At 41.7% G+C, this 12,529-nt stretch overlaps 1 protein-coding gene and 1 long non-coding RNA gene across 4 annotated transcripts in view; one reads left to right on the top strand and one right to left on the bottom strand.

Moving 5' to 3' along the window:
- Window positions 1-12,529, bottom strand: part of ILDR2 (immunoglobulin like domain containing receptor 2) — a 61,105-nt gene that overhangs the window by 23,746 nt on the left and 24,830 nt on the right. For all 3 annotated transcript variants that reach the window (XM_038542654.1, XM_038542656.1, XM_038542655.1), the window contains exon 4: window positions 1,878-1,934. In XM_038542654.1, coding sequence (XP_038398582.1) covers window positions 1,878-1,934 — 57 coding nt within the window. The remainder of the gene's footprint in view (window positions 1-1,877; window positions 1,935-12,529) is intronic.
- Window positions 10,007-10,659, top strand: LOC111096675. The gene is made up of 2 exons (XR_005362160.1): window positions 10,007-10,139; window positions 10,320-10,659. It is a non-coding gene; the product is annotated as an uncharacterized LOC111096675 (long non-coding RNA).

Below are 12,529 nucleotides of genomic sequence, written 5' to 3'. Positions count from 1 at the left end.
TCTGCTAATCCAAAAGATTAGAGAAAGGAAACAAATTCCATTTGGCTTAGTAAAAAATGACTGTGACCCTCAAGTGACCTTATGTCACGCTTTCGGGACTTGGCTACAGGACCCAGCTTCCCACTGAGGCCTAGGACAGGCTGGAGCAAGCCAGGATTTCCTTTAAAAGTCCAAAGATTAAAGTGATTCATTTTGATTGAAAGCCACCTACCCCAAATCCCTTTACAATGAACTTTATGTACATGTTGTTTCTTGAATTTTGGTTATTAAATATTCCTTCAATTAAATGGTCATTCAGCTGGAGCTTGAGAATATGACATTTTTGTTGTATAAAGTGTTCTGTGTTAATGATAAAATTATCTGACCTTTGTTTAGAACATAATTTCCTCAGGAAGAAAACAAATAACTTATGTTTTCTAAATGTCCCTCCTTACTCAGCCATGTGAAATACATTCAAATTAATCAGGTCACCATCTCTTCGGGGAGGAAATGAGAAGGTCTTGCGCTTGCTGAGGATGGTCTGGAGAGCATTCCTGCCGAGGACAACAGATAGCGGAGGGCTTTGTCCTGGGCCTCATCTACAACACAGTAACATTACGTAGTCTGAGCCAGAGGTGAACTCTGAGGAGCAGAGGTGTGGGGTGGCTACAACTAGAGTCAGGCAGTCAATGGTATAAAGACTGGCAGGTTACCTTGGAGGAACAAAATAATGTTATCCATGGAAGGATTCGTGGGGGTCCAAAGGGAGGGATATTCAAGGGACAAGGACCAGATATGAAAAATACAATAACTCTTTCTTGGGACTGGGGGAAATAACATCTAGTTTGAAGCAATGCTTTGTAACATTGTGTGTGTAAGGAACAAATGAGTACATGCTGACAAAACTGGATAAGAGGGATTACAAAGAGGTATCCATTTGGGTCCTTGGGATCAACAGCAATATGAAGACTGTCTATATTTGGGTTGGCCAGCTCATGGCAAAGCAGGAAAATTTATGGAAGAATAATTAGTGAAACTCAAATGTAAAGATTATGGATGTTTTAAAACCTGAATAGAGTCAAAACCAATGGCCAGGAATGTTTTGTATCTCTCTGTCACTCCCAACTATTAACCCTTTGGCAGAAGCAAGACTGAATTATACATAGTAAAGACTATGTATTTCCTGAGTTCAGATATGTCCTTTCCTGTAGTTCATTCTAGTTTCTCTCTGAACTTCCATCCACTATGGACCCTGGGGCTGCACCGAACTCATGTTGGCTTGTCTAGGCTGCGGCAATCAACTCAAGCTACATAAGATGACAGAGGTGTGCATTTGGGGTTTCCTTGACACCTGGTTGGTGGATCTCGGGGATTCAGGGGGCCCAACAAGCCTCGAAATTGTATACTAAGCAATGTCTCTAAGTGTGTAGTTCAAGGGAGGAGGCGTGCATTACTTTCATAAGGCTTGAAAAAACATTTTTTGATAAAGTTATAAAAGGCAATTCAGAGTCACATGATTGTACACTAATGAATGGATAAACATATAACTTAGGGAATAAGGAAATGCGGATAATAATAACTCTGTTAAGGATACTTATAGGTGTCTCGGTACAGCTGAGACACTGAATTTGGAGATTGCCAAAGAGCCTGCAAGGCCTGACATGGAAGGACTGGGTCCCCTTGCAGCCTATTTGAATTATGATTGTTCTCTTAGGGCCTAGTAACAGAAGAAACACAATCTAAAGTCTTTTCCACTGGGCTTAGTTCATCCTGGAAAAGACCACAGAAATATAGACAAATGTGCAAATAAAAAAAAGGAGCAATTAGTGACTAATGCAGAAGCAAGACAGAAGGAGTGACAGCAAATTAAGCAAATAAAGAGTTAAATGACTGAATACCTGGCATAATCTCCACAGCAAAACTGGGCAAGAGATCAGCAAGCAGCCCTGTCCTGCCTAGAAGAGGTGGAAGGAAAAGAAGAAGGAAAGAGGTTACTCCAAAGGAAAATACAGCTTAAAGGCTGGCTCCAGTTGGCACCATCCCTACACAGGGTCAAAGATCCAGGCTCTAGCTGGTAGGAGAGGCAAGTCACAGAGGCTGGACTCAGTCAAGAGAAAAATCTTCTCCATCAATCTTTGGCAGCCATCTAAGTGAACTTTGCACCTAAACCAGATGGAAGCAGAAACAGAACTTTCTCTCCAACTATTTATAGGAGGAGGAAATCTCTGCTTCAAATCTGAAAAACCCGGCTTGAGCAGACTGGCATACACCATCTCCATTCATTTATACATTCTTCTCCACACATTTTATTGGAGAGTCAAACCCATCTGTATCCAAACGTTCAACCTACATTTTCATACATCCATACACAGTCCTATGTCCATATAAAAACAAAAGTACATATTTGGTTTTAACTCAGAATTGTCTCACTACATGATTCTATTTATAGCCTAAAGATGTTTCAATGATTAAAATTTTCAAAGGCAAGGAAAAGATAAAGCTAGATGAGTTATACGCTCTTCTACACTCCTTCTGGTTTCAGAAATACTCTATACATATGTATATGGTATGGCTTTTCCATATGGGACCCACAGCTGGCACTGTATGAACCCAAGTGCCTTCTGCATGATTCAGCATAGGAGCTTAAGGGCTGGTGTGAGAACAGGTGCCCCTCAGGGTTTAGAAGGCAAAGAGGTGTGAAGGAACCGAGACTATGGAACATGTGAGGGAGGAGGTTAGTCCTTCTAAAAATTAGCCTGATTTATAGAAAGAACCACTGAAAATGCTTTCACCATGTTCTCATATCAAATTAAATGTAAAGGCCCTGATGTGGTTTTTGCACCTATACCAGATATTTCTACCACACCGAAGCCTTGCTAATAAACAAGCTCCCAACTAGCAACAATATGAAGCAACTAGCAAAATTGCCCTCCTTTCAGACTTCTGATGGCAAAAAGCCACTGAGGTACCACTTAAGCATGCAACTGAAATTTACTTCACTTATGTGCATAACATATACCCCTAGAACAGCTCTGCCCAATAGAAATAAAATATGAGCTACCCGTAATTTTAGCTTTTCTAGTAATCACATTAAAGAGTAAAAAAAAAAAAAGTTAATTTAATACTATTTTTGACTCATACCAATGTAGCCAAAATATTAACACTTCAAAGGTTCAATAGCCATGTGTCACTATTGAATACACAGTTTTAGGGCTCTGTTTCTTGCATATAGATTTGGTTCATTTAGAAAACAAGTTTTTTGAGGTGCATGAGAGAAAAAACTACCCATGTGTGTGGTTTATATTTTGAGTCTAAAGGTTGGTGATGATTGGTCACTGGCCCCCCCGTTCTATCAAACCGCTCCACAGAAAAGAAGCTCTGATAAAGGTCAAAGAAAAAGAAGTTCCTCCAGGACATTTACTTTTTCTGGGCTCTCCCTAGCTATTCAAGGCCAATGTGGTAAAATATGCCTTGATCATGTCTCCTGCATGGGTAATGGTTCCTCATCTGAAAAATTAATCAGGATCACAATACATTCCAAGGTCAAGGAAGTATAGAGACTGACTCAGGCTAGCTCCGTTTTAGGTTTTAGCAAGAAGGGCTTCTTTCGGCGCTCCTGAAGCCGCCACCTCTGCCGGAGGCCGCAGCGGGACCCGCGCCGGAACCATGTTTCGCAACCAGTATGACAATGACGTCACTGTTAGGTCTTGAAGAAAGACCACAGAGAAAGGCACAGCCTGCTCAACCTGCTGATGAACCTGCAGAAAAGGCTGATGAACCAATGGAGCATTAAGTCACAAACCAGTCTATATGTGTATTATCAAATATGTAAGAATGCAGGAGCCTTTACTGATGACAGTAATCTATACTTTGAACCAAAAGATGCAGCGTGGTCTTCTGGTATGTTTTAGGAATCGGTCCAGATGTGTTTTTCCCAAGTAACTTGTCTGAACCATATAATGGTGTGCATTTTTCTTTGAGAGGGTCTATATAATCATTTTCTAGAAAGTATAGTTATCTGTACTAATGTTTTTATATGAAGAACATAGTGTCTTTGTGGTTTTAAAGACAACTGTGAAATAAAATTGTTTCACCTGCCTGTGAAAAAAAAAAAAAAAAAAAAAAGAAGGGCTTCTTTCCTTCTGTATTCTATCTCGTGCATCTGACATGGTAGGGATGGTCTGCTGTTTGCAAGGTCTCTTGGAAGAACATACAGGAGCCAAGTGGGACACTGGAGAAAGGCATCCTGAATTTGAAAATTCTCAGGCTAGACTTTGGCTTAAGCCTTCATGAAATGCTAAGAGGTGCCTCTAAAACTCACACGTGGTCTAATCCAGTTCCTAGGATGGGATGCCAGACAGGGATTTGGGGCCAGAGTCTGAGCAAGTGATTAGGAGCATGCATTGATTTCATCTGGAGTGTTCTGTGTACAAATATCTCTTAGAAACTCAACAAAGAAGCAGTGGTCAAGGATTAGGGAATTTTGGATGTTGGCCATCTCTTAAAGACACAACTAATATTAATTACCAGCCAATAGCCAATGATCAAGAAGTCTATATGCTGTGTTTTTAGCAAACTGGTTATGGGATACTTACTTAACAGTGGTTTAAAAAAAAATTCAGACAACTGGCACTTCTGAATGAATCTCTTATTATCTGGTAAAATGAAAAGGCTTTTCTTGTGTCTACTCTTTAGCTCTCAAGCCTACCAATGTTTTAAACATCCCTAGATGTGCTATAGCCCATAATTAACTACATTGATAATAGAAATGTTATTGATGATATAAACAACTGATTTGTACACCCTCCCAGGAAAGTAGTCATGTGATAATTATTAACTGTAAAAAATCCATATATTCAAGGAAAATATGGTGCTCATACATATTACATAAAGCACATTAAACTAGAAAAAGCAGTGGACTGGGGGTCAGGGTACTGGGAGTCAGCTTTGCCATTAGTTTACTTGCTACTACAGGCAAATTACTTCCTCTTTCTAGATCTCAATTTTCTCATTAGTCAAATGAAGTGGTTGAATAAAATGATCTATAAAGAGGGAGACCATATATTCTGGTGTGTGCCTGTTGTCCTGGTGTAAATATTAAGAGCACTACTTTTTACTCTCAAGGTATGCTATTTTGGACAATTAATTATATGGCCATCCCATCTATAACATTTTTGGTTCTCATATCTGCTACTTAGTGATTAGAGTTGCAAACTCAGCTCTGTATGTTTATAGGGACAGCAGGCAATGCAAGTAAATACAGCTTGCCAAATGTAATACCACAGGGAGCATTTAGGGGTGAAGCAAATGACAGATTATGTGTCTACGGGGACTGCTACTACTCACCTCTAGCCAGTTGCTGCCTCCTAGGAATGTGTCTCCATGGTCTCAGGTCTTCTAATTTTTCAAGATTAGCCAGACCACAGAGTTTTGTGTGAAATATCCTGATTTTCAAATGTTGGCAACTGATTCACAGTTTTTTTTTAAACACTAGACAAGCCATACAAAATATATTTTGGGGCTGTATAGAGGCCCGAGATCACATACTGGCAACCACTGACAGGTATATGCAAACCAACATATTTATGAGCATGTAAAACACACACAAAAAGCTGGATTTCCCCACAGGCTGTTTAGGTTATGTTGTTGGTTTCCTAACTTGCTACTACACACTGAATGTCAATGAATACAAGCTCTAGGAACCTATATTCGAATTAAAATCTGAAAGCAACAGTATTACATGCCAGGCTGTTCGCCCTTCTGATTTTGGGGGGGCTGGAATGGGTATCATGGAAGAACAATAAAGGAATTTTCATTTCTAGATTTTGTTTATATTTCTAATTCAAAAAAATTAAGGATGGGTGGTATCAAAAATATGGACAGGAGATTCACAAAGCTTGTCACTCCAACAGAAAAACATACATCAAGCTTCTCATTCTCCCTGAAGCAATGGAGTTTTCCCAGAATATGCCCATGTAGTGCTAGCCCCAGGATGGTGTGGGTGAAGAATCTTGCCAGATAGTGGGTGAACTTTAAGGTCTTCAGAATTCAGGACACAGAAGGAGTTCTGGGATAGCAGACAATATGACTATATCATGGCAACAGCAGAGAGAGAGAGTGCAAGTCTCTCTGGCTTTTATACCACAACTTATATTTTACTGGGACTAAAGACATTTTTAAAAGTAGATTTATGCTGGAATCATATATTTCTGAAAATAATTTTGCTTCCAGCTTCTTACCTAACAATTCCTAAGAAATGCTGTTGCCAGTTAGAAATGCTCCATCTTTTCTTCCTATTCTATCACATCCAATAGAGGTCTGATCTTAGAAAGTCCAAACAATTGCAGTAAATACTTTCCAGATTTCAGTAGCACTTTACCAACACTTGTGAATCATTGCTTTTCTTCCAGGATTCAGTTTAAGAGGGGCAATTACAAGTCACTTTAATGTCTGAGGAAAGGATAGAAAACAGACCCTGCAAATAGAAGGCCACGTTTATGCTTTTCAAACCACAGCTCAAACTATCAGTAGAAAATACAGTTTTTACATAAGCACTCAAATAGTTTTCCCCAAACCTTGCAGAATCCATTACTTTTAAGAAATTTCCACATGAATAGACCAAACAAATTAGGCATACTAATAGTTTGTACACGCACGCGCACACACAAATGCCAGCTTTGGACAATTACCCTCACAAACTTCATAGCCAAAAACACTCACACACTTTGAGTTGAATGATCAGGGCAGAAACATGAATTGTGGGAAAAAATGACCCTTGTGTCTTACCTATAGAATTCTCTATTTCATAGCTGTTTTCTACCATTGACACATTGAAGTTATCCCCACCTGAACTCTTTGTACATATTCCTGAAAACCAGCCCACTTCTGGAATGTCTCCAATTCATTCATTCATCATTCAGTCAACAAAGAAATATGGACTGTGCCAGGTGGAGACACAGAAATGAGATGTGAACCCTATGCCCGAGAGGCTCACTGTCTAGCCCATGCGGCTTTGTCCAACGGTGTAGGTATAAGAATGAGTTGTAGCTAGCTGCTTGTTTTTTTTTTTTTTTTTTTTTTTAGCTAGCTGCTTGTTTCACAAACTTACTAAACTCAAAGGACTTTCCTCCTGCCAAATTCAATTATCATCAGCTTTTTTTTTTTTCTTTTTTGACATCAGGCTCCACCTGATGAGGCCATGAGGCCTTTCCCCAGATACACAGTCCTTGCCAGGTTTCCCACCTCTCTTCCACTCATGGCCTTATCTCTGCACATTTCACAACAAACCATGTCCTGGTGCTATTTCCCCAAGGTTCAAATGCTCTTTTCTTGGTAGGCCAGGCTCCTCAAGGCAGGATTTACTTACCTTCTTTAATAACATAACCAGCTAATACAGTTCTCGATCTCCTGCTTTGTTCAAATCCTTACTACACACAGTCTCCAAGACTCTGAAATCCATCCTGGTAGAGCCCTGGAAGAGTGCTGCCCCTTTCCATGCTCCTGAGGACCCTGTAGACACCTTCCTGAGGGCACTTATTTCTCTGCTGCAGTAACTCCTTTACACGTGCCTCCTCTAGCAAGATGGAAACCCTTCGAAGGCAGGGACTGTGCTCCGTGCTTGGCATCCCCAGAAGCCCACCTAACCCTATTGGACCTTGAAGTGTTTCCAATAGCAAATCCCCAGTCTGATATGCTGAGCTTCTGGCTGGACTTCTGGTTTATTGTTCACAAGAGTACTTTTTATCTCAGATGGGAACCAGCTCTTAATAAGAACACGAAGGAAACATTTATTCATTCATAAAGCACTATTCTATGTACTGGAGAATGTTTAGCACCCCTGGACTCGGGGCTCAATGCAAGGAGCATCCACTAGTCCTTGCAACACCCCCAAATGCCATCTTGCTATCTACCTTCAAAGTGCAATGGAAGGTACAGAAATTCTGGATTTAGGACAAACTTGCTTTCAGATCCTAGATCTGTTATTCAATTACTTGCAACAAACACACTATTTAAAGCATTGGAACTCATAAAGAGGAGAAAAAAATACTTTCTTCATACTTATGATGTCACCACTGTTGACAGCATTGTTATCTTCAGTCATTTCTTTGAAGGTATTACCTTGGAGTCCTCCTTAGGTTTACCAATATTCATACCAATGACCTTTCTGTTCAGGATGATCTAGAATGCTTTTCTTCTCCAGTTCCTTGTAATTTCCTTCTTCTTCCTTCTGTTTAATGCACATCTGGCTTCATCCCACTTCCAAGCTTTCCTAACATGCCCTAGATCCATTTTCAGGGATGTACTATACCCACCCCCTGGTCTCTCAGCTCCTAACCATCCAAAATGTTTCTCTCCTAAGTCTTTTAGGAGAGCAGATGGTTTTCTCTGGCCCCCTTAAGTGTAAAGTTGTTTCTATGGCTATTTGGAATCCCAAAAAGACTGGAAATTTCCCAAGTGCACACACATCCCTGTTTTTATTCTATATTCCCATAGCAACCATGCATTCAATAAATATAATTTATGATTATCCATCACAAATGTGGATATAGCTTCCCTTTCTTTTACATATATTTATAAACTGTATTTAAGCATTTCATGCATGCACTTTTTTCTTTTATATCTTTTACATTTTAGGTCACTTTAAATTATAGTGAATAATTCTGACAGTGAATTCTCTCCACAAAATGACTAGTATTGGACCATCTGCAATTAACTATTAATAAGTGCTTCAGCTTTTTGGCAGTGGTTATAAGCTTGGCCTAAGGCACTGATTTTTTTTTTAATTTATTTTTTTTAAGTAGGCTTCACACCCAGCAGGGACCCCAACACAGGGCTTGAACTCAAAACCTTGAGATCAAGACCTGATTATGCTTGACCAACTGAGCCACTCAGGCGTCCTGACACTGACTTCTATTCACACAGAATTCCAGAGTTAGATGTTATAGCTAGAAAGAATCTCAGAGGTCATCTAATCCATAACCCACTCCCTGTTTTCAGGAATCTGAGGATCAGAGAGATTAAGGATCTTACTCAGAGTAACATAGCTAATGAACCAGGAGTAGAACCTGAGTCTACTCAGCCTCATTGCAGTATTTTTTCCCCAATATCTCCTCCCCCCTCAAGCTTTGCTTATCCTTAATTTAGAAATGTGCAGCAAGGGCTTTTTGGCCTCCTAGTATTTGCAAGGAGCAACCCTGAAATTTATGTTTGTGGCATTACTGCTCTACTTATATAATTAAGGCATAATTTTTGGATGTACAAAATGTTAGAGATGGTTAAAATTTTCAGCATCTCTTAAAGTTGTGACCAGAAGATGATTACTGAATACATCATAACACAGTATGAGCTAATTAAGACATTCACCATGCTGCTACAAACTAATAAACAATAATAAAAATGATTGCAAAGTACTCTGCTTTTGCAAAGTGCTAGAGTGAACCAACTCCCTGTCCCCAGAGAAAGAACAGATGCCAAGCATTATTAGTAATAGAACATGTACAACTTGGCCTGCGATGAAATGCAGAAGACAGCTAGACTTGACTCCAAGATGACATAGAGGAAGGTGGGACTTAATGGAAGGAGGAAATGGGCTTTCTTGGCACCCAGTGGGAGTTCCTGAGCTCACTGTGCTCCATGCAACAGACCGGCACTGCAAATTAAACACAAAGATACCAAGAACGGCTACTCTCCTTCACCCCCTAAAGCCCTGGTGGTCTGAGGCAGAGGCGAGGGCACACGGCTTGTATGCAGGTCTTGGATGGCCGGAGTCCCTGCCCTCTCCTCCCTGGCCAGCCCCTCTTGGGGTGAGGGGCTTCCACCGTGGGGCCTTTCCCAGACCCCAGTCGAGGCACCGCCCGCGTGTGAACGCGAATCTGCACACTTGAATGGCAGCAGCTGGCTCCGGAGAAAAATGGAATGCCTGTTTCCTGCCCGGCTTTCAAGGGCCGCAGCTCTTTCTTTCCAGGGCTGAGCCGATTTCTCGGTGACACCCACTCTCCCCTCCCGCGCCCAGGCCGGGAGACCACAATGAGGCTGGCGGGCTGACCCGGCTGCTCCAGCTCGCGCCCCGGTAACCACGGCAACCGCAGGCTTCAGGAATGCGCACTAATTGAAGGCCGAGCTTCCTCCCACAGTGATGAGCAACAAGTGAAGCAAAAATAGTGAGGCGGGATAAAGGCTGAGAGCGAGCTGGGGGTGGAGGGGAGAGCTGGCACCGCGCGGGGCGGGGGCTGCGGGGCTGGGGATTAGCGGAGGCAAAGGGCGCCTTCCAGACCTCGTTTGTTCTCCTAACAACCCGGGGTCGGTCGTGAGGGCCTAAATGGACATCATTTACCCTGCAGACATCTTAGTGCAAAATTTCCAGTGAACAATTAAGGCAAACCACCATCGCGGCGGCGCTGGGCCCCTTTGCTTGTTTCTAGCAAATGAATGGAGATGTGCGCACCCCTGGGTCTCCACGAATAAAATGCCAGCTAGCAGCAAGGGTTTCTCAGTGGAAGAAATGAGCTGACACTGATTTGCCCCCAGCTTCTCTGGATCTTCTGTTCTCTTCAAGCCCAAAGAAGAACCTTGAGGGAGGTCATGTTTATGGGGTGACCATCACCAGTTTGACTGCACAATACAAGTTTATGCCTGTTGTCTTGACATAAATTATTAAAAGTTTCCCTGTGTCACTCTCAAGTATTCTGGTTTAGATAGTAAATTATAGTCACCCTATCTAACGTCTTTTCAGGGCCATCCAGATCCTAATCTAAGTTAGGTGTTCCCCAAACCCCTCCAGACTTCATCAAACGGCCTGTATAATCTTGTATTTAGGCACAAAACACCTTGTAATTAACTAAGGGCCATCTACTGAGAAATGGGAACTTCCAACAGCAACCAAAATATAGTAACCAAAACATAGCATGCTGGGACAGACTGTCCTGAAATCCACTAGCAGGAAGAGTCCCACAGGGCTGATTAGGGTCACCACTGGCAAGGCACTGCACAGATGTCATTGAGAAAACGTGAATCTATTAGTAATAGGATTGCCAATTCACAGATGGCTCGTTAAAGCCTCTGCCTATGGAACAGGCTAAAGGGAAATCGGCTCTCTAGCAGGAGTCCCAGAACACAGAATTCCCTAAAGAGGGTTCCCTCAGATTAAGGATGACACACTAGGAATGAAATGTGGGGGATGGGAACTGGTGGGAGTTCTTATTATGTGCCATTTAATCCTCACAATAGGTCTTCCATGTAACTTTTATTACCCCTTCCCCACTTTTACAAATAATGAAACCAAGGCTCTTCAACATCAACTTACGTAACTAAGGTTATTTTGCTGCACTGAGTGCAGGGATATCTGACCCCAAAGCCCATGCTCTTCACAGTAAACCTCGTCCCAGTATCCAGATGGACCTTTGGTCAAGATCAGGATTTTGCAACATAGGCACTATTGACATTTGGGGCCAGATAATTCTCTATCGGGTGTAGGATGGCTGTCCTGTGCATTGCAGAATGTTTAGCAGCCTCCTTGGCCCCTACCCACTAGATGCCATAGCACCTCACAAATTGTGACAACTGAAAATGTTTCTAGACATTGCCAAATGTCTCCTGGTGGGGGAAGCCAAAATAGCTCCCTCTTGAATACCAATAGCCTAGACATTTAATATCAAATACAGTCAATCCCTTCTTGTATTCTCAAATTGCTTCAGAAATGCAATATTTATCTTTACCAAAAGACAGTAATTTTTATAGGGATAATATAGTGTCACTTATTTATTTTGTATCTTCACTGTGCTAGGGACACAGTATGCAAAAAAGAAGTTAAATGTAAATCATAATTTAAATGTAAATCATAGTTGAAGCAAAACTGACTCTATTCCTTGGTGCCTATCAAAGAGCAAGGTTGCAATTATGCAGCCACGGGTTTTGAAGGCCACAGGAGACTTCCTGCAAAGACTAAAAAGCATAATCCAAAGTCTTCGGAGCATCCACAACCCCCACTACACTGCTCACAGAGTAGAACGGTTGTCACTGACAGTTATTAACCAGAATCACATTCTAGTTGATGCCTGGCTAACTTTGTAGTTCTTCCAACAGAGGCATCTAGGTAAGCTCAGGACAGAGCGGACCAGGACTAGGAGAGAGGACTAGGAGAAAAGGTCATAGGCTAAAGAGCTCACTCCTCATTAGTTCTCTTTCTCTCCTTGCATGGGAGCCAGCATGGCTATCTCGGCTCTCTCGGAAACCTGAAGGCACATATGTCTACTGAAGATAGGATGGTTCTGCCCTCCTAGTGGAATTGAGTCCACTTAAGGTCTTTCATACGGGGCAAAGGTATCTGAGGTACAATTGAGTCTACAAATGAAAATATGAGCACAGCCCAAAGCCAAAGATGTTCCAAAGGTGTAAACCTCAGATTTATGGCTAGAGTGTGGTTCTGTAATTAATTCCTTCTCTCCTTTCTGCCAGGAGCAAACTTCTTCTTTCTTCTCCCCCAATTCTTTTCCCTCTTCTTCTGTTTGTAAATCTTGGAGAGAAACAGCAGCAGCCACTCTGAGAGATCAAA

The sequence above is a fragment of the Canis lupus genome, chromosome 7 (genome assembly GCF_011100685.1).
Source record: "Canis lupus familiaris isolate Mischka breed German Shepherd chromosome 7, alternate assembly UU_Cfam_GSD_1.0, whole genome shotgun sequence".
NCBI lineage: Eukaryota > Metazoa > Chordata > Mammalia > Carnivora > Canidae > Canis > Canis lupus.
This window is presented reverse-complemented; position numbering and strand designations above follow the sequence as displayed.